Here is a 26,757-nt window from a genome sequence, read left to right on the forward strand (position 1 = left end):
TTTTCACGCACAACCATCTCTAGGGTTTACAGAGAATGGTCCAAAAAAGAAAAAACATCCAGTGAGCGGCAGTTCTGTGGGCGGAAATGCGTTGTTGATGCCAGAGGTCAGAGGAGAATGGCCAGACTGGTTCGAGCTGATAGAAAGGCAACAGTGACTCAAATAGCCACCCGTTACAACCAAGGTAGCCAGAAGAGCATCTCTGAACGCACAGTACGTCGAACTTTGAGGCAGATGGCCTACAGCAGCAGAAGACCACACCGGGTGCCACTCCTTTCAGCTAAGAACAGGAAACTGAGGCTACAATTTGCACAAGCTCATCGAAATTGGACAATTGAAGATTGGAAAACGTTGCCTGGTCTGATGAGTCTCGATTTCTGCTGCGACATTCGGATGGTAGGGTCAGAATTTGGCGTCAACAACATGAAAGCATGGATCCATCCTGCCTTGTATCAACGGTTCAGGCTGGTGGTGGTGGTGTCATGGTGTGGGGAATATTTTCTTGGCACTCTTTGAGCCCCTTGGTACCAATTGAGCATCGTTGCAACACCAAAGCCTACCTGAGTATTGTTGCTGACCATGTCCATCCCTTTATGACCACAATGTACCCAACATCTGATGGCTACTTTCAGCAGGATAATGCGCCATGTCATAAAGCTGGAATCATCTCAGACTGGTTTCTTGAACATGACAATGAGTTCACTGTACTCCAATGGCCTCCACAGTCACCAGATCTCAATCCAATAGAGCATCTTTGGGATGTGGTGGAACGGGAGATTCGCATCATGGATGTGCAGCCGACAAATCTGCGGCAACTGTGTGATGCCATCATGTCAATATGGACCAAAATCTCTGAGGAATGCTTCCAGCACCTTGTTGAATCTATGCCACGAAGAATTGAGGCAGTTCTGAAGGCAAAAGGGGGTCCAACCCATTACTAGCATGGTGTACCTAATAAAGTGGCCGGTGAGTGTATGTAGCTTTATATATTGGACCAATGTAGGCAGCTACATACAGAAGGCGACTTGTATGTAACTTACTGATTGGTGGAAGTCTGAACGGTCAGACCCCCACTAAGCTACAAGTTATCCCCTAAATTATGGATAGGGAAGAACTTCCTTTGTGGGAAAGCCCTTTAAGGCTAGATGTACATGTGCGGAGTCAGTGGTAAAACCCGCACTTGGCTCATTTCTGTGTACTTCCTGAGCCTCTATTAATATCCTTCAGTGAGCCTGACCCGCAAAACGGACAGGTATACCTCTTGCCTGAATTGTTTTATATGTTAATCCCCTCAGTAGTTTTTGAATGAGCCCATTTTTACTCATATGCTAATTAGCCTCCAGCATGCATCGGCAGTCTCAGCGAGCACACTGGTGTGTGAGGAGCAGGGAGACTCTTCCGGGTGCACATGAATAAAAGTGGGTTCCTTAACAAACTACTGAGGGGATTAACATACAAAAGGTAGGTGTGAAATAGCCTTTCTAAAGGCTATGCAAGTATGTTTAGTTAAAAATGACTTTCCCCAATGATGGAGCCCCTTGTAAAAATTCAGTTACTTATGATTTTGATTTAGGTCCCAGCCCTAGGTTGAGGCCCAGTCAACTTTAATCCCTGTATACCTGCCCTCCTTGTCCCACTGCCTTTATATACCCCCCCCCCCCCCCCAAAAAAAAAAAAAAAAAAAAAAGCAGAAAAACATGAAAATGGCACATCTTTGGTGCCCCCAAAGATGCTCCATTTTTTTACCACTGTTTTATGGCATCCTTTTCATAGTAAATTTCTTCCAAGGTTTACAAGAATTTTTGGTGATTTTTCTTTTTCCCATGTCCTTATCAGTAGTAAAACTAATCCTTGTAGTTTTTGCTTCAGTCACTAAGCGTAATAGTAGGTTGACTCTTCCTATTCTGTAGAGATCACTTTTCTGTAGTAATATTATCTAAAATGGAATAAAAAAAAAAAATTACCCACAGCAAATGAAAACGGATTAGAAAATGTAACATTTAGTCTCAATAATAATAATAATAATAATAATAATAAAAATAATATATAATATCATCCTGTGTTAGGTCATCATGGCTTCTGCAGGAAGTACAGAGACTGCCATCAGAATAATTTAGAGCTTTTTTTTTTTTTTTTTTTTTTTTTCTTGGCCTGACAACCACTTTATGGTTCAAAAATGTAGTGAAAAACTGTCTTTGATAACTGCCTTAGCTCCTATTTTTCCAGGTCTGATGTCTTTGATATGTATTTGCATACTTGTACTTGTGAATATCAGCCGCTCTTATTATTTTCTGCTTTATGTTTAGGACTCCTTTTAAATGAAACCTCATACATATCCGAAGGTCAATTATGTCACACAATGTGGTTTATTGACCTCTGTGCTACTACTCTCTAAATGCGCCTTCTGTCAGGGGACTTTGTGATGCATTATTATAAGTTTGGCGTCGGGAATTTGCTTTTTATTGTAACGGGGATTGGAAATAGCAGCTGGAAATAATGTTTCCAAATGAAATGATAAATAGAATCAACACATTTAAACACCGCTTTGCTTTTCGCACATTTACTATGAGCATTACTTGTTTATGTAGCGTGGCTAAAAGCTTTAGTGCCTTGAAAAATGCTCAGTGCCAAATTTCCAAGGATCTCCTAAAACGCAGTTAACTCTGATATGACTACAGTTATCATAGCGGGAATGAAGTCATTCTTGCAGAATACCGATTTGGGAGATTAGCAACACTCTGTTAAATTGCTCGCATTGAGATTATGTATATTTTGGCATATCTTTATTATTGCATAGACTCCCATTTATTTATACAGATCCTGCCCGCCTCTTTCCATGAATGAAAGTGTAGTATAGAGCACAAAACATAGGCTCCTGCCATCTTTGAAGCCGTTAAAGGTTTAAATTGTGTCTTTTCTCTGTCTGTTTACTCCATTAAAATGAAAATGTTACCAAGCAACGTCTTTATATAATAAGATGCACTCTGCTTGTAAAGCAGAAAAGAGAAAGGTTTTTACCTTAGCTCACCTGAAAGGTTTGGAGAGTAGCTGTGATGGACTATTGAGAAACATTAATGCAAACTGAAGGGTAAGCAATACTTTATATTAAATCTGCGTAAACTAGAGCCAAATCCACTTAGAGGTTATTAGAAGTTACAATTATTACTACCAGCTATCTAACTTATTGAATTAATGTTCATACAGCTCTTCTGAAGTTGCCCCTGAACCCCCAGATCACTGCAGTGGATTGCAGTCACATACTTTTTCGATAGGGAAAAAGATCATCTCTATATAACAATATACAAAGCTAAGAGTTGTTGCGATGCAGGCATTTGTTCTTTTAACATCTACAACCTCCCAATGTCCCTAGTGTTTGGTCACAAATAAGGGTACATTTATATGGCTATCATTCAAGTCTCTTGCTCTGATTTGACCACTTGCTCATAAGGAACCACATTGCACATCAGAGGAGTAGAGGCCAGTGCTCAAGAGGGGAGCATATAACTTTGCAAGAAAGTTGTCAGTTTATTTTTGTCTCTCCCCCCCCCCCTTCTAGTATGCCAACATTTTGGTACAAAAACTTAATCAAAAGGAAGTGAACTCTGAGTTGGTATAAAGTTAGACACTAGTATCTAAAGATGGCCAAAGTTTAATACTGTAGCATGAGCCCTAGCGTTTTAGCACTTATTTAGACTGGTCTTTCTTACGTCAGCTGTAGTTCCTTCCCTGATGGCACAAGAGGCATCAGGATTTCTAAGAGGCTCCATCCTCTTTAATAATTCTTGCAAATTTACATGCGCCTCAACTGAAATCTGTGCTAGGCAGGTTCATGTTGTGAGTTATAGTAAATCTGACAGCTTTGTCCCTGCCCCATTCTGCCAATATTCCTACCCAGTCCTTGTCTTTAAAAAGTAGAAAGTGAGTCGCAGGAGCTTTGCTGGGTCATCATGCTAAGTTGAAGTGCTTTTTTGGCCACTTTCTACGTAAATCTGGGCCAGAATTTGTAAATCTGTCCCAACTGTTGAAAATGTACTTGTACTAGGATTGGCCGGGCATGCGTGAATTATGAAAAGGGAGTGGGAGCACCTTCATACACATTAGATTGCCTGATTTGTCCGAGAGTGATCTAATTTTTATAGCCTGCTCTAGACTCTGAATATTATGGCCGGAGTACTTTTAAGAAGTATTTATCGGTATAGAAATGGTTACTTAGATTTAAATATTGCATTGTCTCAGCCTTAAAGTGCATTCCCGTCTCCAGTTTCTTATCCACTCTGCTTCAGTTCCGCTGGGATGCAGCATTTGTGAAAGAATCAATTATCCATTTGTTAGTAAGGGAAGCTTTACAAATTATACATTAGTGGATTGATTTCTCAAGTTCACCATTGGGGGACTGATAATATAAGCAGAATGGTGATGATCCTCCAGGGACGCAGAGTTTCCACAAAAGAACACAATTAAAAGAGGCCTCCTCAACAAGTCTTAAATTTATTCCTAATTGAAGAGCTGACAGAATCTATACTAAGTGTATTTATTTCCAGCGTTTTACATTAAGTAATTGAATATTGCACAAGTTGGATTGCTACATGCTCCAATATTTATTTATTTTTATATATAAGCAAAGTAACAGGTGCTGACTAGAGATGAGCGAACAGTGTTCTATCGAACTCATGTTCGATCGGATATTAGGCTGTTCGGCATGTTCGAATCGAATCGAACACCGCGTGGTAAAGTGCGCCATTACTCGATTCCCCTCCCACCTTCCCTGGCGCCTTTTTTGCTCCAATAACAGCGCAGGGTAGGTGGGACAGGAACTACGACACCGGTGACGTTGAAAAAAGTAGGCAAAACCCATTGGCTGCCGAAAACATGTGACCTCTAATTTAAAAGAACAGCGCCGCCCAGCTTCGCGTCATTCTGAGCTTGCAATTCACCGAGGACGGAGGTTTCCGTCCAGCTAGCTAGGGCTTAGATTCTGGGTAGGCAGGGACAGGCTAGATAGGAAGGAGAAGACAACCACAACAGCTCTTGTAAGAGCTAAATTCCAGGGAGAAGCTTGTCAGTGTAACGTGGCACTGACGGGCTCAATCGCCGCAACCCAGCTTTCCCAGGATCCTGAATGGAATACACTGTCAGTGTATTCCCGTATACCCGATATATACCCCCGATACTCGTTCCAACGGTGTGCCCCCCCACCTTCACCCCAGAAATACCCTGCAAGTCCCCTAGCAATAGAATTGGGGCTATATACACCCACAATTTTTGCTACTGGTATATAGTGCCATTGTCTGACTGGGAATTCAAAGAATATATTGGGGTTACGTGCACCCACAATTTTTACTACTGGTATACAGTGCCATTGTCTGACTGGGAATTCAAAGAATATATTGGGGTTACGTGCACCCACAATTTTTACTACTGGTATACAGTGCCAGTTTCTGACTGGGAATTCAAAGAATATATTGGGGTTTCAAATACCCTCATTTCTTGCTACTGCCATATAGTGCCAGTTTCTGACTGGGAATTCAAAGAATATATTGGGGTTACGTGCACCCACAATTTTTACTACTGGTATACAGTGCCATTGTCTGACTGGGAATTCAAAGAATATATTGGGGTTACGTGCACCCACAATTTTTACTACTGGTATACAGTGCCAGTTTCTGACTGGGAATTCAAAGAATATATTGGGGTTTCAAATACCCTCATTTCTTGCTACTGCCATATAGTGCCAGTTTCTGACTGGTAATTCAAAGAATATATTGGGGTTACGTGCACCCACAATTTTTACTACTGGTATACAGTGCCATTGTCTGACTGGGAATTCAAAGAATATATTGGGGTTATAAATACCCTCATTTCTTGCTACTGCCATATAGTGCCAGTTTCTGACTGGGAATTCAAAGAATATATTGGGGTTACGTGCACCCACAATTTTTACTACTGGTATACAGTGCCATTGTCTGACTGGGAATTCAAAGAATATATTGGGGTTATAAATACCCTCATTTCTTGCTACTGCCATATAGTGCCAGTTTCTGACTGGGAATTCAAAGAATATATTGGGGTTACGTGCACCCACAATTTTTACTACTGGTATACAGTGCCATTGTCTGACTGGGAATTCAAAGAATATATTGGGGTTACGTGCACCCACAATTTTTACTACTGGTATACAGTGCCATTGTCTGACTGGGAATTCAAAGAATATATTGGGGTTATAAATACCCTCATTTCTTGCTACTGGTATATAGTGCCATTGTCTGACTGGGAATTCAAAGAATATATTGGGGTTACGTGCACCCACAATTTTTACTACTGGTATACAGTGCCATTGTCTGACTGGGAATTCAAAGAATATATTGGGGTTACGTGCACCCACAATTTTTACTACTGGTATACAGTGCCATTGTCTGACTGGGAATTCAAAGAATATATTGGGGTTATAAATACCCTCATTTCTTGCTACTGGTATATAGTGCCATTGTCTGACTGGGAATTCAAAGAATATATTGGGGTTACGTGCACCCACAATTTTTACTACTGGTATACAGTGCCATTGTCTGACTGGGAATTCAAAGAATATATTGGGGTTACGTGCACCCACAATTTTTACTACTGATATATAGTGCCATTGTCTGACTGGGAATTCAAAGAATATATTGGGGTTACGTGCACCCACAATTTTTACTACTGATATATAGTGCCATTGTCTGACTGGGAATTCAAAGAATATATTGGGGTTACGTGCACCCACAATTTTTACTACTGGTATACAGTGCCATTGTCTGACTGGGAATTCAAAGAATATATTGGGGTTACGTGCACCCACAATTTTTACTACTGGTATACAGTGCCATTGTCTGACTGGGAATTCAAAGAATATATTGGGGTTATAAATACCCTCATTTCTTGCTACTGGTATATAGTGCCATTGTCTGACTGGGAATTCAAAGAATATATTGGGGTTACGTGCACCCACAATTTTTACTACTGGTATACAGTGCCAGTTTCTGACTGGGAATTCAAAGAATATATTGGGGTTACAAATACCCTCATTTCTTGCTACTGCCATATAGTGCCAGTTTCTGACTGGTAATTCAAAGAATATATTGGGGTTACGTGCACCCACAATTTTTACTACTGGTATACAGTGCCAGTTTCTGACTGGGAATTCAAAGAATATATTGGGGTTATAAATACCCTCATTTCTTGCTACTGCCATATAGTGCCAGTTTCTGACTGGGAATTCAAAGAATATATTGGGGTTACGTGCACCCACAATTTTTACTACTGGTATACAGTGCCATTGTCTGACTGGGAATTCAAAGAATATATTGGGGTTACGTGCACCCACAATTTTTACTACTGGTATATAGTGCCAATTTCTAACTGGGAATTCAAAATGCGCAAGGCTCCCGGAAAGGGACGTGGGCGAGGTCGGGGGAATGGTTCTGGGGAGCAAGGTATCAGTGAAGCCACAGGGCGTCCCGTGCCTACTCCTGTGGGGCAGCAAGCATTGCGCCACTCCACAGTGCCAGGGTTGCTTGCCACATTAACTAAACTGCAGGGTACAAACCTTAGTAGGCCCGAGAACCAGGAACAGGTCTTGCAATGGCTGTCAGAGAACGCTTACAGCACATTGTCCAGCAGCCAGTCAGACTCTGCCTCCTCTCCTCCTATTACCCAACAGTCTTGTCCTCCTTCCTCCCAAAATTCCCAAGCTTCACAGAACAATAACCCCAAATGTCCCTGCTCCCCAGAGCTGTTCTCCGCTCCTTTCATTGTCCCTCAACCTGCCTCTCCACGTCACGATTCCACGAACCTAACAGAGGAGCATCTGTGTCCAGATGCTCAAACACTAGAGTCTCCTCCATCTCCGTTCGATTTGGTGGTGGATGACCAGCAACCCACCCTCATCGACGATGATGTGACGCAGTTGCCGTCAGGGCATCCAGTTGACCGGCGCATTGTGCGGGAGGAGGAGATGAGACAGGAGTTGGAAGAGGAAGTGGTGGATGATGAGGACACTGACCCGACCTGGACAGGGGGGATGTCAAGCGGGGAAAGTAGTGTGGATGTTGAGGCAAGTGCAGCACCAAAAAGGGTAGCTAGAGGCAGAGGCAGAGGTCAGCAGCTTAGGCGAAGCCAGGCCACACCCGGAATCTCCCAAGATGTTCCAGTTCGTACCCAGCCCCGAAAAACTCCCACCTCGAGGGCACGTTTCTCGAAGGTGTGGAGTTTTTTCAAGGAATGCGCCGAGGACAGATATAGTGTTGTCTGCACAATTTGCCTCTCGAAATTGATTAGGGGCTCTGAGAAGAGCAACCTGTCCACCACTTCAATGCGCCGTCATTTGGAATCCAAGCACTGGAATCAGTGGCAGGCAGCAACAGCAGGACAAAGGCCGCCTGCCGTTCACGCCACTGCCACTGCCTCTGCCACTGCCTCTGCCTCTGCCACTGCCACTGCTGACTGTGCTGGCGATGCACTCCAGAGGACGAGCCAGGACACCACTTCATCTGCCTCCGCCACTTTGTTGACTTCTCCCTCATCCTCCCCTGTTCCTGTCTTATCTCCTTCTCCTGCACCATCAAAGGCACCATCAGGCGCTTCTTTACAACAACCCACCATCTCTCAGACATTGGAGCGGCGGCAGAAATACACTGCTAACCACCCACACGCGTAAGCCTTGAACGCCAACATCGCTAAACTGCTGGCCCAGGAGATGTTGGCGTTCCGGCTTGTTGAAACTCCCGCCTTCCTGGACCTGATGGCAACTGCGGCACCTCGCTATGCCGTCCCTAGCCGTCACTACTTCTCCCGGTGTGCCGTCCCCGCCTTGCACCAGCACGTGTCACTCAACATCAGGCGGGCCCTTAGTTCTGCGCTTTGCACAAAGGTCCACTTGACCACCGACGCGTGGACAAGTGCATGCGGACAGGGACGCTACATTTCACTGACGGCACACTGGGTGAATGTAGTTGAGGCTGGGACTGCTTCCCAAACTGGCCCGGTGTACCTCGTCTCCCCGCCTAACATTCCTGGCAGGGACACGAGAAGAACACCCCCCTCCTCCTCCTCCTCTACCGCCTCCTCCTCCGCCCCCTCCTCCGCCACCGCCTCCTCCTCCGCTGTTAGATTGACCCCAGCTACGAGTTGGAAACATTGCAGCACTGGCGTTGGTAGACGTTAGCAGGCTGTGCTGAAGCTGATCAGCTTGGGGGACAGACAGCACACTGCCTCCGAGGTGAGGGATGCCCTCCTCGATGAGACGGCAATATGGTTTGAGCCGCTGCACCTGGGCCCAGGCATGGTCGTTTGTGATAACGGCCGGAACCTGGTAGCAGCTCTGGAGCTTGCCGGACTCCAACATGTTCCATGCCTGGCCCACGTCTTCAACCTAGTGGTGCAACGTTTCCTAAAGAGCTACCCCAATGTTCCAGAGCTACTGGTGAAAGTGCGGCGCATGTGCGCCCACTTTCGCAAGTCGACAGTAGCCGCTGCTAGCTTAAAATCTCTCCAGCAACGCCTGCATGTGCCACAACACCGGCTTTTGTGCGACGTCCCCACACGCTGGAACTCAACGTTTCAGATGTTGAATAGAGTGGTTGAGCAGCAGAGACCTTTGATGGAATACCAGCTACAAAACCCTAGGGTGCCACAAAGTCAGCTGCCTCAGTTTCTCATCCATGAGTGGCCATGGATGAGAGACCTTTGTGACATCCTACGGGTGTTTGAGGAGTCCACAAGGAGGGTGAGCTCTGAGGATGCGATGGTGAGCCTTACAATCCCGCTCTTGTGTGTTCTGAGAGAATCCCTGATTGACATCAGGGATAACTCAGATCACACAGAGGAGTTAGGGATAGCATCCGATCCGTCACAGCTGGAGAGTAGGTCCACACATCTGTCCGCTTCACTGCGTTTAATGGAGGAGGAGGAGGAGGAAGAAGAGTTGTCCGATGATGTGATGGTGATACAGGAGGCTTCCGGGCAACTTCGAATCGTCCCATTGTTGCAGCGCGGATGGGTAGACATGGAGGATGAGGAGGAAATGGAGATTGAACTTTCCGGTGGGGCCAGAGGAGTCATGCCAACTAACACTGTGGCAGACATGGCTGAGTTCATGTTGGGGTGCTTTACAACCGACAAGCGTATTGTCAAAATCATGGAGGACAACCAGTACTGGATCTTTGCTATCCTTGACCCCCGGTATAAAAACAACATCTCGTCTTTTATTCCGGTAGAGGGGAGGGCCAATCGCATCAATGCTTGCCACAGGCAATTGGTGCAGAATATGATGGAGATGTTTCCAGCATGTGACGTTGGCGGCAGGGAGGGCAGTTCCTCCAGTAGGCAACCAAGTTCTCACCGGTCCACACAAACGAGGGGCACACTGTCTAAGGTCTGGGACACCTTGATGGCACCCCCTCGCCAAAGTGCCGCCACGGAGGGTCCTAGTGTCACCAGGCGTGAGAAGTATAGGCGCATGTTGCGGGAATACCTTTCCGACCACAGCCCTGTCCTCTCCGACCCCTCTGCGCCCTACACGTATTGGGTGTCGAAGTTGGACCTGTGGCTTGAACTTGCCCTATATGCCTTGGAGGTGCTGTCCTATCTGAGAGGGTGTTCAGTGCAGCCGGTGGCATCATCACTGACAAGCGCACCCGTCTGTCAGCTGAGAGTGCCGACCGGCTCACTTTGATAAAAATGAACCACCACTGGATAGAGCCTTCATTTTTGGGCCCACCTGTGTAAAGCACCCCAACATGAAACTCCATGTCTGTACTCAACCTCTCCAATTCCTCCGCATCCTCATACTCATCCACCATAAGCGTTGCACAATTCTGCTAATACTAGGCTCCCTCCACCCTGATTTCCCCCAACTCTGCTGGTTAGAGGCTCCCTCCACCCTGATTTCCACCAACTCTGCTGGTTAGAGGCTCCCTCCACCATGAATTGGTCCAAACTGGGCTGTTTAGCGGCTCCCTCCACCATGAATTGGTCCAAACTGGGCTGTTTAGAGGCTCCCTCCACCATGAATTGGTCCAAACTGGGGTTTTTAGAGGCTCTCTCCACCATGAATTGGTCCAAACTGGGCTGTTTAGAGGCTCTCTCCACCATGAATTGGTCCAAACTGGGCTGGTTAGAGGCTCCCTCCACCATGAATTTGCCCAAACTGGCCTGTTTAGAGGCTCCCTCCACCATGAATTTGCCCAAACTGGCCTGTTTAGAGGCTCCCTCCACCATGAATTGGTCCAAACTGGGGTTTTTAGAGGCTCTCTCCACCATGAATTGGTCCAAACTGGGCTGTTTAGAGGCTCCCTCCACCATGAATTGATCCAAACTGGGGTTTTTAGAGGCTCTCTCCACCATGAATTGGTCCAAACTGGGCTGTTTAGAGGCTCCCTCCATCATGAATTGGTCCAAACTGGGGTTTTTAGAGGCTCCCTCCACCATGAATTGGTCCAAACGGGTTTTTAGAGGCTCCCTCCACCATGAATTGGTCCAAACTGGGCTGTTTAGAGGCTCCCTCCACCATGAATTGGTCCAAACTGGGGTTTTTAGAGGCTCCCTCCACCATGAATTTGCCCAAACTGGCCTGTTTAGAGGCTCCCTCCACCATGAATTGGTCCAAACTGGGGTTTTTAGAGGCTCTCTCCACCATGAATTGGTCCAAACTGGGCTGTTTAGAGGCTCCCTCCACCATGAATTGGTCCAAACTGGGGTTTTTAGAGGCTCCCTCCACCATGAATTGGTCCAAACTGGGGTTTTTAGAGGCTCCCTCCACCATGAATTGGTCCAAACTGGGGTTTTTAGAGGCTCCCTCCACCATGAATTGGTCCAAACTGGGGTTTTTAGAGGCTCCCTCCACCATGAATTGGTCCAAACTGGGCTGTTTAGAGGCTCCCTCCACCATGAATTGGTCCAAACTGGGGTTTTTAGAGGCTCCCTCCACCATGAATTGGTCCAAACTGGGCTGTTTAGAGGCTCCCTCCACCATGAATTGGTCCAAACTGGGGTTTTTAGAGGCTCCCTCCACCATGAATTGGTCCAAACTGGGCTGTTTAGAGGCTCCCTCCACCATGAATTGGTCCAAACTGGGGTTTTTAGAGGCTCCCTCCACCATGAATTGGTCCAAACTGGGGTTTTTAGAGGCTCCCTCCACCATGAATTGGTCCAAACTGGGCTGTTTAGAGGCTCCCTCCACCATGAATTGGTCCAAACTGGGGTTTTTAGAGGCTCTCTCCACCATGAATTGGTCCAAACTGGGCTGTTTATAGGCTCCCTCCACCATGAATTGATCCAAACTGGGGTTTTTAGAGGCTCCCTCCACCATGAATTGGTCCAAACTGGGCTGTTTAGAGGCTCCCTCCACCATGAATTGGTCCAAACTGGGGTTTTTAGAGGCTCTCTCCACCATGAATTGGTCCAAACTGGGCTGGTTAGAGGCTCCCTCCACCATGAATTTGCCCAAACTGGCCTGTTTAGAGGCTCCCTCCACCATGAATTTGCCCAAACTGGCCTGTTTAGAGGCTCCCTCCACCATGAATTGGTCCAAACTGGGGTTTTTAGAGGCTCTCTCCACCATGAATTGGTCCAAACTGGGCTGTTTAGAGGCTCCCTCCATCATGAATTGGTCCAAACTGGGGTTTTTAGAGGCTCCCTCCACCATGAATTGGTCCAAACTGGGGTTTTTAGAGGCTCCCTCCACCATGAATTGGTCCAAACTGGGGTTTTTAGAGGCTCCCTCCACCATGAATTTGCCCAAACTCTGCTGGTTAGAGGCTCAATCCACCCTGATTTTCAAAACAAATGTTGGTGCCAACCTCAACTTACTACAAGGGCCAAATTCACTGCTGGTGACAAGCTCTCCTCACTGCAAGTGCCAAATACACATGTTTCAAGGTGTTTTCCTACTGTCAGAGAGGTGGTATTGAGTGTGTAAAGTGTGTAGTTGTTAGGCTGTGATGTTGGGGTAATAGAGGGTCTTTGGTGTGTTAGATGCCCCCAGACATGCTTCCCCTGCTGTCCCAGTGTCATTCCAGGGTGTTGGTATCATTTCCTGGGGTGTCATAGTGGACTTGGTGACCCTCCAGACACGGATTTGGGTTTCCCCCTTAACGAGTATCTGTTCCCCATAGACTATAATGGGGTTCGAAACCCGTTCGAACACACGAACATTGAGCGGCTGTTCGAATCGAATTTCGAACCTCGAACATTTTAGTGTTCGCTCATCTCTAGTGCTGACTAGAAAATGAACCTTGAAATAACACAAAAATCTTTAAAAGGAATCTGTCATCTTTCCTGACATGTCTATTTTAGTATATACTTGTGTTCCCTATAATATGACAATTTTGGAGCCTTTTTTTTTTTTTTTTTTTTTGTTGTTGTTGTTCAGTTTATCCATTATTCCTATTAGACCTCTGAATAAATTGATAGATTTTAATAGTTTAGAGTATGTCCTGCACAATGATACTGTTCATTCAGTGCTGACAATGCCAGACTGTAGAGGCACGCCCCTTTGTCAAGGGAATAGTAACACCTAGTTGTCAATTTATTAGAAAAATTTTAGGAGGAATAAATGAGGAGCAGAAAATCATAAGAAAAGATTCCCCAAAATTGCTGTTTAATGGAGAATACAAGTCTTTACTAAAAGTGAAATGTCGGGAGAGGTGACTGATCCTTATTATTAATAGGATAAAAAATGGTTTCCTTTAGCCAGCATGCACCCGACCGTTTGTGTGTCGCCAAGCCGTGATTGAGGTCAGTGAGCACAGGCCACAAAAGAGACAGAATAGGAACTGTCCTGAGTTTTGCTCACTGCCCCATACACGCGATCATAAAAATACACTCGCATGTATGGGACCGTAGAAATGAATGGGCCATTGTGCTATCCATGCTAATTGGGGTAGAATTCTATTATAACTTCTACTAGAAAATAGAGGATATAATATGAATCTGTCAGGCTGCGATGTCTTCATCCTCTTGCCTTCCTCATTAAGCCCATATTCCTGCATTTTGGTGATTGAGACACAGATTGGGGTTTGTGGAGCATGTATGATGCAAGGCAACTGGTGTAGAGGGATCGATGAATTTCTCTCAATATAGGAAAGAATTTAATAACCTTCATTCACTATGTTGCACCTGAAATCGCCACTGGTTAGCCTGCAGCAAATTTTTGGCAATGGCAAAATGTGTCCCGACCAGGTTTTTTGATGCAGCCCTTGATGCCAAACTAGGAGTGGATTGAAAATGGAGGAAAAGCATAATCTGTCATTTATAGGTTCTTGCTCTTTATGGTTCAGTTTAGTCTTGGTCTAAAAAAAACTGCATTAACAAAATCTGAATGTGTGTGCTTGTCCTCATGTCCATACATACTCATTTTATGCAGGGAATTGTCTGCTTCAGATTTTTGCCTGAATCTGAAGCAAAGACTCTGATACTTTGTGAATGTGTGTTACAAAGGGTGAATTATGTGGTGAAATTCTGCAACATAAATAGACATGTTGTAGATCTAAAATCCAGACTGCTGGACAATTTCTGCAGATTTTTATTTTATTTTTTTTTTTTTTTCATGAAATTTGGATAAGACTCGTTTAATCCCATCCACATTGCTGCAACCATAAATTCTACGTTTTCCATCCACAAGTCTATTGTATAAAACCTGCAGCATAGATGCCTTGCATGGACCTACTTGTGTGTCTGCATTTGTTGCCGAAAGCTATGGGGAATGATGAGGTCCACCATTTTCACAACCAAGTGTTTGATACATAATGAGAATTGTTCTACTTTGTGATGTTGAAGATAAAATCATAAAATAAATCCTGTAAGCTGACAACTATACAGTACTTGTGACTATGGAGATGCAGAAGTAAAGCTTCTACAGTAGTTATGTGTAGGGCATATCCTAGGTATAGAACTTGGGGAGACTCTTCATTTTCAGTATCACTCAAATGGATTAACCTCTTCAACAGAAGAAACTGCTGCAGTCCGTGTAATCCCTTACGCTGTCACTCATGGGCATAGGCTGTTATTTTCATGGACCTTCATAGGGATATGAACTTTTCTGCTCATTGAGCCAAATAGTACATTAGTGCTACATTTTTGCAAGAAGACGCATAGAAGGTAAAAGGTCACTTTAATAAAATGTGACTGTGGAAACTATAATCACTTCTAGTAAGTTCTACTTTTGTCAGCTGACGGTGCCTTACATATTCTAATGGCAATGCTATGTATTTTACCTGTGTTTAAAATTTAGTGAAATTACATTTACAGACTTTTCCCATTGTTATTACCTCCAGAAATGTTGCTTCTGGGTCATTCCTAAGATCCCACTGGAGTTGTAATGATACCTTAGGAAGGAAGGAAAATTGCCCAGTGGAGATACTAGTTTTACATTGAGATTGTTCAGGCCACATTCTCGTCAGTGTTAAAGGTTCTCCAAGTGGTAGCTTTAGAAATATTAAGTAGACGAGGGAATACAGCACATTCCCAATTCAGGACACTGTACTTCTTTCCCCCTCTAGTTGTACGTAGAATATTCTCTAAGTCTTGTATAACTTTATGAATTATCATTTCAAGTTTAGTTGTTGTGGGGTTTTTTTTTTTGTATTTTAATTCTTATATAGTATCTATATTACATGCAAGTGAATCGGCACAAATGCCATACTTTTTATCAGTTTTATAATGCTGTCAGTTCGATGACAATAGTGCACTAAATACATACATAGTGATGAAATTACTCTGTCTGTTAGAACTATGTGGATGCAATTTAAAGTCGCATAAACTACGACATACCTATTAAAACTGGTCTTAATCTGAAGACCATATTTGTGCTGTAATGCCTATTTCTGGTGTAAATTACAGTAAATCTGTTGCTCTGTGGGAGCCCCCTCCCCTCTAGCTACACTTGTGCTGTTTTTCATCACTTTTACAAATAGAATTATTAAAAAGCAAAAAGTAACAAATATTTGCACAAAAATGGAATGCACCAAAAAAAATTTTTTATTTTTTTTTGGAGTGTCATAAACACAAAGTTCTTAACATTCTTCCTGAAATGTATAAAATGAAGCAGTGTTTTTGTGCTTGGACAGAACCTCCTGTACTTAATGATTTAAAGGAGCCAGAAAAATACTGTATACAAGAGGACATTATAATGCACAGAAAAAGTAACCAGGGCCAAAACCCACAGCCACAGTACAGTTGGTACTAAAGCTTTTTATCTGTGTACACTTCCATTCACATCAATATATGCATATATACTTTCCTTATTCCAGCTACGTAGGTTGGGGATGCTGATGTGTGATATTAGAGTAGCCGAATGTACCCATGAAGACACTGACTGAAATAATTCAGAACACAAACAGTTATCATAAACCTGGCCTTATATTTAAGCAATGAGAACTCATCAAGTTGTAAGGGCTCGTTGGGAAAAATTGACCTACTATTTCATTGGTGTAAAGGAATACTTAGGAGAACAAACATGCATGCTTGTGCAGCCACATCTCTCATATTTTACTCTCTGGAGTGTGACACAAGATAGACTTAGAAGGGAACGTCCTTTATAGCAGAATTCTGTGTAAATGTGATTCACAGTGTTATGCCAGGTGTTAGGGGTCTCTGCATGATACGGGGATTCATAGAGCACCAAAAAGTACGCCAGTCATGCACCATCCCCTCAGGCCTGTACTAGCTCCAACACTGTAACCGTTTAGATTGACTTGCTGTAGACCTCACCCAGCCTGTAGCCACTCCATGAGCTCAATTTCAGTGCCAACTACACTTCCACTGAACACGGTACACGAAGGCTTTGTAAACCTTATGTTTAGCACCTCTAAGACTAAATGCTTTGCCGAACTAAAATCCATTCTCAAAACAGGACTTAATAGATGAATATAACAGTAGCAATTTATTTGTACTTCATAAGACCGAAAGCTGTACTTTACACCTAGATCATTTATTTGCCGTTTAGGCATAAAGACTAAGGTTAGCACATATTTTGTGAGGGATATATTGAATATAACACTAGTTACCGTATTTCCTAATTTTAGAAATATTATGTAGTAAGAGATGTAGATGATATTTCTGATTTGTTTCCCTATTCTTTTTTGCAGAGCACTGTGAAGATCAATCAGATCAGCCTGGATGAAAGTGGAGAGCACGTGGGCGTCTGTGCGGAGGATGGCAAGGTATATTGTGTAACCTAGTGATGTGAGATTGTGGAAATACTTGTGCGAATCTATGGAGTTTACTTTTATACATTGGGTAGAATTCTTGTAATTTTTAATTTTATTGAAATGATTGGTAATATAGTGATTTTGCTAAAGCTGAAGGGATTTCTCCTAGTTAACACTTATTGCCTAATGACAGGATTGAGGATAAATGTCTGATCGCTGGGGGTCCAACCTCTGAGACCCCACTGATAACGACAACAGGGACTCGATTATATTCTCTTGTATGAATGGAGCAGTGGCAGGCATGCGTAGCCTCTGCTTCATTAACTTCTCTGGGACTGCTGGAGATGGCAATCCCAGCAGTTCCATAGAAATGAACGGTGGCCACCTATACAAGCCGCCATTACATTTCCATGGAGCACACAGGGGAGCTTTCGGGCCTCAGCTCTTGTGATCACTGAGAGTTTCAAAGAGCAGACCCCCAGTAATCTGCATCACATTATCATTTTGCTATACCTAGGTACCCTCCATACTGTCTGCACACAAAACTATTAAGTACTGAAAGCTGTTTTGGTTCATTTTAGCTACTTCAGCATTTGGACCAGATCCTAATAATTCAATTTTACCTGCCGTTTTACTTTTTGCTAAAATTTATAAACCCCAAAATGTTTAGTGCAGGGGTAGTCAACTACTTTTAGCAAAGGTCCAGTTCCGGAGTCTGTCATCAGATGAAGCTCTGAGCTGAATGCTAGTAGTAAAGATGTCTTTGCTCTAGTGATGACGTCACTTACCTTGTAGGGGTCTCTGCAGTCAGTGGCCTCATTGCCACTATATGCGGTGTTTAGGTACTTCTGCAGCAGCAGAACTTTGCAGAGATGCACTACCTGTCCACTGTCAGTGAGACTGGCTGCAACATCCACGCGGTGTTCAACTGATGTCATTGCTGGAGCTATGGAGTTATTGTTGAGTGCACATGACGGGAATCGCAGATCAAGTTTAGTGGTTGGGACAGTTGGCATCCATGGTCTGTGGTCCTGATATAGCACATATTCTTTATCATAGTCTTCAGTTTATGAACAGTATGCAGTAAGGTCTAAGCTCCCTCTAGTGGTGGCTGCGGCCAAGTGTTTTCAAATAGTCACTCCAGAGTTTTTTTTTTTGTCTGCTCATGGTGTATTTCCTTATCCTGCTTCAATAAATCACATATTGTAACTTTTTTTTTTCTAGCATAGATTGCTGTGCAAATAGGAGGTCTCTCTCTGCTGTGCACAGATACTATTGAGAGCTACTATGTGATCTCAGTTAGGTCACAGTGTCCCCATTACTTTTGCCAGTGTCTTCAGCAGCATCCAGGTGCCTAGACGAGGATGGTAGTATCAGAATTTGAGTCCCATAATATCTGGAGTCTGATGGATCAGTTGTGAGGGGAAGCTTATGACATCCATACTATACACAGCACAGAGCTAGAAGCAATTGGCTCTGCGCCCTGTGTATACTGCATCTTGGCTTTCAATTAAGCTAATGGAATTTCATTGAGGTAGTATAACGGCTCGTTCATACTGGGCAAGAAGGGGTGGATTTTGGCGCTGAATCCACCTCAGAATCCGCCCCCTCTCAATAGAGGTCTATGCAGACCGCTAGCTTCCTTTTTTTCCGTGAGCGGTATGTTCCTGCTCAGGGAAAAAAAAAAGCGAGCTGCCCTTTCTTCAGGCAGTACCCTCTGGACTAGGCCCTCGCGGCAGCACCTTTTGGACTAGGCCCACTCATTTGGGCCTACTACGGAGCAGACTGTCGCGTCAGGCACATTTTGGTCCTATTCTGATGCGGCTTCCAGCGTCAAAATCAAGACCAAAATACGCCATCCCGTGCCCCATGTGAACGGGGCCTAATGAAGGAAATGATTTTATCTCTCAGCAAGTGTCCACTGGGTGTTGCTCAAGATATGAAGTGTCCAGAGTATTGACCAGTTAAAGCGAACCCCAACTTACAGTCAAGTTTTTATATATATTTTTTTTTGGTAGCATTTGTGTTCTTTTTGGGTTTTTTTTAGTTTGTTTGTTTGTTTAATATACTTTGTCTCCGTTCTGTGAAATCCTGCATTTCTTTATTCATTGCTTTGTTTCTGTATTGAGAACAGACCTCTGTATACTGCTAGGTGTATGGACTCTTTTATATGGCAGGGCAGTGTCAAATGGGCAGTTTCAAACCGTGCTGCCTTAAGTGTATGGCTACAATGTCTCTCAATACCTTTATTTGCAAGGTACTATATGGAATTTCAGCACAATATGTTATTGTTTTCATGTAATAGTATTCACAGCGGCAGAGCAGTGGTTGAGATCCAGAAGATTGTGGTTGACATCCAGTTATGTTAGCAGCTGCATGCGTTCACATCAGGGCTATAAAATGTGCCGGTAAGCTGCTATTACACAGATGAGACGTGACAGGAACAGGTAGAATATGTTTGCAGATGTTCTCCAAATAAACACAGTCTAAATGCAGTTTTAACAAATAGTGCCGAGTTTCCTACAGTATCCTCCTCTAATAAGCAGTCATTTAATAGGAAGTTTCATATCATTAACCCTTGCAGTAAACTTCCACCACTGTTTTATATTGTACCTACCATTTCTAGAGCCCCATTGAGTTGACTTCTCAGCACTCCAAATAGTGATAGGGAGTGAAATGTGGCACAGGGCTGCCCTCAATTCATATGCCCATTATTATCAGGCTCTCTAGGCTTACTCACATATTCTTCTGATTACGGCCAAGTATATTTTCTCCCACGAATGTGCCTCAGGAAAAAGTAATTACAAGAATGTCAATATTGTTATTTGTATTAAGTTGATTAACAGCTTCAGAAAAAGAAGAGGACGGCGGGACTGAGGGTTCGAGGCATTCACAGTCATTACCAAGTTATCCCTCTGCATCTCTCCGCACCTCGACGCTGCGCAGACCTGCGCCTTGTCTGTTATAAATCTGCAAAATTGGATTTCTGCGGACCTCAGGTTCTCTGTCTTACATTAAGACAGTGGCAAACACTTATGTGTGTTTCCTTTGAATTATTGAGACTTTTGATGAGCAATTGCAGTTTATCAGCCTATTAAAGTATCCAGCGACAGCCACATTAAATAGATGTAAAATCAATATATGTACAGCCCAATGTTAAAAAAATGGTGTCTACCTGTGCAAGCGGAGAGCATTTATCATGGATGCTATATAAGTAACAATTATCAGAGCTGCTAGGGAATGTGAGGCTCTGACATGTCAGGGATTTAATGATTGATTCCCACTTATTAGAAGGTGCCATTATTTTCTAGTAAGTGTGTGAACAGTGGACAAAGAAATAGGAGGTGCTGGTGGGACATTAGAGCCAATGTACTAAAACAAAGCTGGAATGATTTATCTTCCACTTCTTTCTGCCCTCACAGGGGAGACAGTTAATAAATAGATTCTTACAGTACTTATATAGTACATTATTGTAGATCTATACCTGCTTCTAACTCCGGAATTAAAAAAGCAAAGAAATAAGTTTACTATACCATTCGCAATGGAGACAACTGATAGCTTGGGGACCTGGCAGGGACATACTTTGTCAGTTACCTATAGTTAAGGGAGACTTCTAACAACTAGGGATTGTACAAAACAAATCAGACAGTCCCTTTTAATTTATCATGTGTTGGGATTAAAGGGGAGCAGAGAACTCATGGGAATCTCCACAGGCAAGGGGTTAACACATCAATTTTATGCCGCTATTTGCAATGCCCTTCTATTTTTATTATCTGTAAATGAGACGTAACGTTGGCCATACATTCTAAACAGATAGGGACACCCCCATACACATTCATGAATAGCTCAGAGAAGCTTGTGTTTTAAGGGGCATAAAAAGTAAGTTGCTTCTAAGTATGTTGTGACTTATGCCAAAGAATAGATCAGCCATGTTCAAATCCAACTGCTTGATCCTTCTCCTTCCTGATATATGCCTTCAGGAAAGAGTCAGGATGTCCCCATACACATTAGATGGTTGGCCTGTGCCCCTGAAATCAGTGTATTTGGCTGACATCTAATGGGTACGGCCAGCGTTAGAGTAGTAGAAGTTGGCAATTTAGGTTTTATTTACTTTAATTGTGTCAGCTATTTTTGGAAAAGTGAAGACAGCATGTTTGGTCACAATGGTTACAGGTATTTTAATTTGCCAGAAAGGGGTGTACCTACACAATCTGAAATTGTCCAACCATTGCTGATTGTCAAAGTAACAAGGGAACAGTAACTCCTAGTTGTCAATTTTTTTGTAAATATTATGGCTGAATAAGAGCAGAACAACACAATGCAAAGTTGGAAGAAAAATGGAAGTATTCTACGTAGTTTTTAATTGCAGCAATGCGGAGCACATTTATATTGTGCCAGGAACCAGAAGTTTTCAGTGTAATGGCCACTATCATCCAAGCAGAATGGACAGTAATAGAATAACATTTGGTTCTCTGCTCCTCCTCATCCTGACAAACTGACTTTTTTATTTTGAAAATTCCAGTCAGACTTCAGGATACAAAATTTGGATTATATGCGTATAGAAGTCTATGGGGGTGGTGGTGGGGGCAGTATTCAGGTAGTAAGAAAGAAGTTGTAGTTAGCCTCTGGCCACTGCCATGCTGTCAATGGGGCTGCAGTTCTTCTCCTATTAAAGTAACAGGAAAGGAGTTTCTAAGGGCCACTGCCATACTACGGATAGAGCTGCTACTCTGCTCTTATTACTTTTAATTACTTTTTTTTGCTTTGAGGACAGTAGTGTCTGACATTGGCTCTACCTACAGCTGGCCAACTCATGAACCACCATCATAAAGCGGCTTACCAGTACTTCATTTCCTCTACTTAGACGGTCTAGCTTCTCATTTCTGTATCCATGATATAAATGCTGATCTCCTTCTCTGGAAGGTGAAGCATTGTATTACACGGAGCATCTCTGCAGCACACACATTTCATAGCTTGTGAAAACACCTATGTCCTTTGTTTTCTTTCTAAGACCAAAGCTTGTATACAAAAAAAAATATATAATAGATTGTATTAAACTGTTGCGGAAAGTGACATTACTCAGGAGGTTCCATAATCAGCCTGGAAAAAAGTATTGTTGTTAAAATAAATGAAGGTATTTGCTCCTCATTCATTTTGATGGCAGAGACCTTGAACACTTATATATTAAAAAAATGGAGGAACAATTTATTGTTGCATTGGACAGTCCTGGTGTTACTGCAAATGTGTCTCTGTCCAAGGGCTGAAAGGGGAGGTAAGCCATTTTATTGTAATGTACAGTAGAGGGGATGACTTTGTCACTGCTGAGTTCTATGCTATTTTGTCTTTTATGTTTTTTGTTTTTGGAATCTACAATGGAAGCCCCTATAAGACTTTCCAATGCAGATATGAACAGAGCCTTAACTATCCTATTAATATTATAAATGTGAAAGTTTGTGAGTTTGGATGTTTGTGGGTTTGTGTGTTCGGATGTTTGTTAGTCAATCACGCAAAACCCGCTCGACTGATTTGGCTGAAATTTTCCACAAACATAGTTAATACACCCCATTGCGCAAAAGGCTACTTTTCGTCACAATAGCGCACATACGTTTTTCCCAGGACCCCCACAAACCCCAAACTCACATCACCATCTCTGCAATCTCACACACTTTGGACCTTAGCAAGCCACAAAATTCATATTGCCCTCTGCAGCCTAGCCCCTAACCCCACACAATCTCATATATATATACTTTACCACTTTGCCCCTCACCTTAACGATACTCCAGGAGGCTCTCTTTAACGCTCCGGAGTAGCCATGTTTGCCAACCCCCACCGCTCTGACAATCCGTGACACTGCCCACCCATGTCAATACCCCTAGGCAGTCTAATAAATGCAAAAAAAAAAGTTTCAAAAAAGTAAAAAAAATATTAAAAACAAAAAAAAGGATTAAAAATTCAAATCACCCCCCTTTCCCTAGAACACATATAAAAGTAGTTAAAAACTGTGAAACACATACATGTTAGGTATCCCCGCGCCCAAAATCGCCCGCTCTACAAAGCTATACAAATATTTTTCCTGTTCGGTAAACACCGTAGCAGGAAAAATGGTCAAAAGTGCCAAACCGCCGTTTTTTCACAGTTTTGATTCTGATAACAATTTGAATAAAAAGTGATCAAAGCAATAACATTTCCTGTAAATGGTAGAACTACAAAGTACACCCGCCCCCGCAAAAAAAGGCGCCCTATACATCCCCGTACACGCACGTATAAAAAAGTTACAGCTGTCGGAATATGGCGACTTTTCAAAAAAAAATTTTTTTTTAACAGTTTTGGATTTGTTTTTAAGGGGTCAAAATGTAACTAAAACCATATAAATTTGGTATCCCCGGAATCGTAACGAAACACAGAATAGAGGGGACATGTCATTTTGGTTGCACAGTGAACGCCGTAAAACCAAAGCCCGTAAGAAAGTCGCACAAATGCATTTTTTCTTGAAATCCACCCCATTTTCAATTTTTTTTCCCTGCTTCCCAGTACATTATATAGAATAATTAATGGTGGCATCATGAAGAAAAATTTGTCCCGCAAAAATTAAGACCTCATATGACTCTGGGAGCGGAGAAATAAAAAAGTTATGGGGTTTAGAAGGAGGGGAATCAAAAACGAAAATCAAAAAATGCCATCGGCGGGAAAGGGTTAACTTCAAATACCTCTGTCCCAAAGTCACACTGTAAAGTTTCTCACAACACCGCATAGCAGCTCAAATACAAAGTAACTTCAACACAAAAGTCTCACGTATTCTCTGAATTACAGAAAAAACAAGATACAAACTTACATTTCATATCCCATACCTTATACACACTACGAAAACCTTACCCACGCCTGTATATACCCACTTCTACAATCACCGCAGACGAAGTCGCGGGTACCAGCTAGTAGTCTATATTTCTAGATCTTTCTAGGACCCATGTGCCTTCCCGCATCAAAAAAGCGCTGTGGGAAAATCCGCAGCAGCGACGCATTGCGGTTCTTCCTGCAGCGCTTTGTAGACACTGACTTTCAGGCTTCAATTCTACCTATAGGGAAAACGCCAGTGTTTCCGTTGGTATAATTGACATGCTGTCATTTCCAAAACTGCATTTTTTATTTTATTTTTTTAACTGCAAAGTGGGAGTAGTGGATGGCAGTAAAGACCAAAGGTCCATGACAGGAAATCCATGCTTTCTGGTAGTGAAGGCAAGATAAGTTAAGGCCAAGGGTTCCGAAAGAAAAACCCTTTATCAAGATGAATGTTACAACAGAATGGCACGACGTGTTTCGGGCTGTAAACAAGGCCTTTATCAAGTGCAAAATAACAAGTCCCGTCGGGCCAATCATTGGACCAACTACTCTACAATGGGAGTCTGTTATCAGGAATGAGTAAATACAAGACACATTAGGATTAGAGATGAGCGAACAGTGTTCTATCGAACACATGTTCAATCGGATATCAGGGTGTTCGCCATAATCGAATCGAACACCACGTGGTAAAGTGCGCCAAAATTCGATTCCCCTCCCACCTTCCCTGGCGCCTTTTTTGCACCAATAACAGCGCAGGGGAGGTGGGACAGGAACTACGACACCGGGGGCATTGAAAAAAATTGGAAAAAGTCATTGGCTGCCGAAATCAGGTGACCTCCATTTTAGACTATTAGTGGATTTCAAATCCGGGTCATATGAGAATGTGAACTTTGTGACTATGAGACAGGGATAGCTGTACAGGCAGGGATAGCTAGGGATAACCTTTATTTAGGGGGGAATGTTATTAAAAATAACTTTTTGGGGCTCTATCGGGTGTGTAATTGTGATTTTTGTGAGATAAACTTTTTCCCATAGGGATGCATTGGCCAGCGCTGATTGGCCGAATTCCGTACTCTGGCCAATCAGTGCTGGCCAATGCATTCTATTGGTGTGATGAAGCAGTGCTGAATGTGTGTGTTTAGCTCAACTACACCGGTGGAGTAGTTGAGCTAAGCACACAGATTCAGCTCTGCTTCAATCAGCGCTGGCCAATGCATTCTATTAGCTTGATGAAGCAGAGTGTGCACAAGGGTTCAAGCGCACCCTCGGCTCTGATGTAGCAGAGCCGAGGCTGCACAAGGGTTCAAGCGCACCCTCAGCTCTGATGTAGCAGAGCCGAGGGTGCACAAGGGTTCAAGCGCACCCTCGGCTCTGCTACATCAGAGCTGAGGGTGCGCTTGAACCCTTGTGCACACTCTGCTTCATCAAGCTAATAGAATGCATTGGCCAGCGCTGATTGAAGCAGAGCTGAATCTGTGTGCTTAGCTCAACTACTCCACCGGTGTAGTTGAGCTAAACACACACATTCAGCACTGCTTCATCACGCCAATACAATGCATTAGCCAGTGCTGATTGGCCAGAGTACGGAATTCGGCCAATCAGCGCTGGCTCTGCTGGAGGAGGCGGAGTCTAAGATCGCTCCACACCAGTCTCCATTCAGGTCCGACCTTAGACTCCGCCTCCTCCGGCAGAGCCAGCGCTGATTGGCCGAAGGCTGGCCAATGCATTCTTATGCGAATGCAGAGACTTAGCAGTGCTGAGCCAGTTCTGCTCAACTACACATCTGATGCACACTTGGCACTGCTACATCAGATGTAGCAATCTGATGTAGCAGAGCCGAGGGTGCACTAGAACCCCTGTGCAAACTCAGTTCACGCTAAAAGAATGCATTGGCCAGAGTAGGGAACTCGACCAATCAGCGCTGGCTCTGCTGGAGGAGGCGGAGTCTAAGATCGCTCCACACCAGTCTCCATTCAGGTCCGACCTTAGACTCCGGCAGAGCCAGCGCTGATTGGCCAAAGACTGGCCAATGCATTCCTATGCGAATGCAGAGACTTAGCAGTGCTGAGCCAGTTCTGCTCAACTACACATCTGATGCACACTCGGCACTGCTACATCAGATGTAGCAATCTGATGTAGCAGAGCCGAGGGTGCATTAGAACCCCTGTGCAAACTCAGTTCACGCTAAAAGAATGCATTGGCCAGAGTAGGGAACTCGACCAATCAGCGCTGGCTCTGCTGGAGGAGGCGGAGTCTAAGATCGCTCCACACCAGTCTCCATTCAGGTCCGACCTTAGACTCCGCTTCCTCCAGCAGAGCCAGCGCTGATTGGCCGAATTCCGTACTCTGGCCAATCAGTGCTGGCCAATGCATTCTATTGGCGTGATGAAGCAGTGCTGAATGTGTGTGTTTAGCTCAACTACATCGGTGGAGTAGTTGAGCTAAGCACACAGATTCAGCTCTGCTTCAATCAGCGCTGGCCAATGCATTCTATTAGCTTGATGAAGCAGAGTGTGCACAAGGGTTCAAGCGCACCCTCGGCTCTGATGTAGCAGAGCCGAGGGTGCACAAGGGTTCAAGTGCATCCTCGGCTCTGCTACATCAGAGCCGAGGGTGCGCTTGAACCCTTGTGCAGCCTTGGCTCTGCTACATCAGAGCCGAGGGTGCGCTTGAACCCTTGTGCACCCTCGGCTCTGCTACATCAGAGCCGAGGGTGCGCTTGAACCCTTGTGCAGCCTCG

At 43.8% G+C, this 26,757-nt stretch overlaps 1 protein-coding gene across 1 annotated transcript in view; it reads left to right on the top strand.

The window, feature by feature from the left end:
- Positions 1–26,757, top strand: part of VPS41 (VPS41 subunit of HOPS complex) — a 192,154-nt gene that overhangs the window by 60,398 nt on the left and 104,999 nt on the right. Inside the window, exon 5 of the mRNA XM_075271178.1 lies at positions 17,118–17,192. Within this exon, the coding sequence (XP_075127279.1) occupies positions 17,118–17,192 (75 nt within the window). The remainder of the gene's footprint in view (positions 1–17,117; positions 17,193–26,757) is intronic.

The sequence above is a fragment of the Leptodactylus fuscus genome, chromosome 4 (genome assembly GCF_031893055.1).
Source record: "Leptodactylus fuscus isolate aLepFus1 chromosome 4, aLepFus1.hap2, whole genome shotgun sequence".
Lineage (NCBI taxonomy): Eukaryota > Metazoa > Chordata > Amphibia > Anura > Leptodactylidae > Leptodactylus > Leptodactylus fuscus.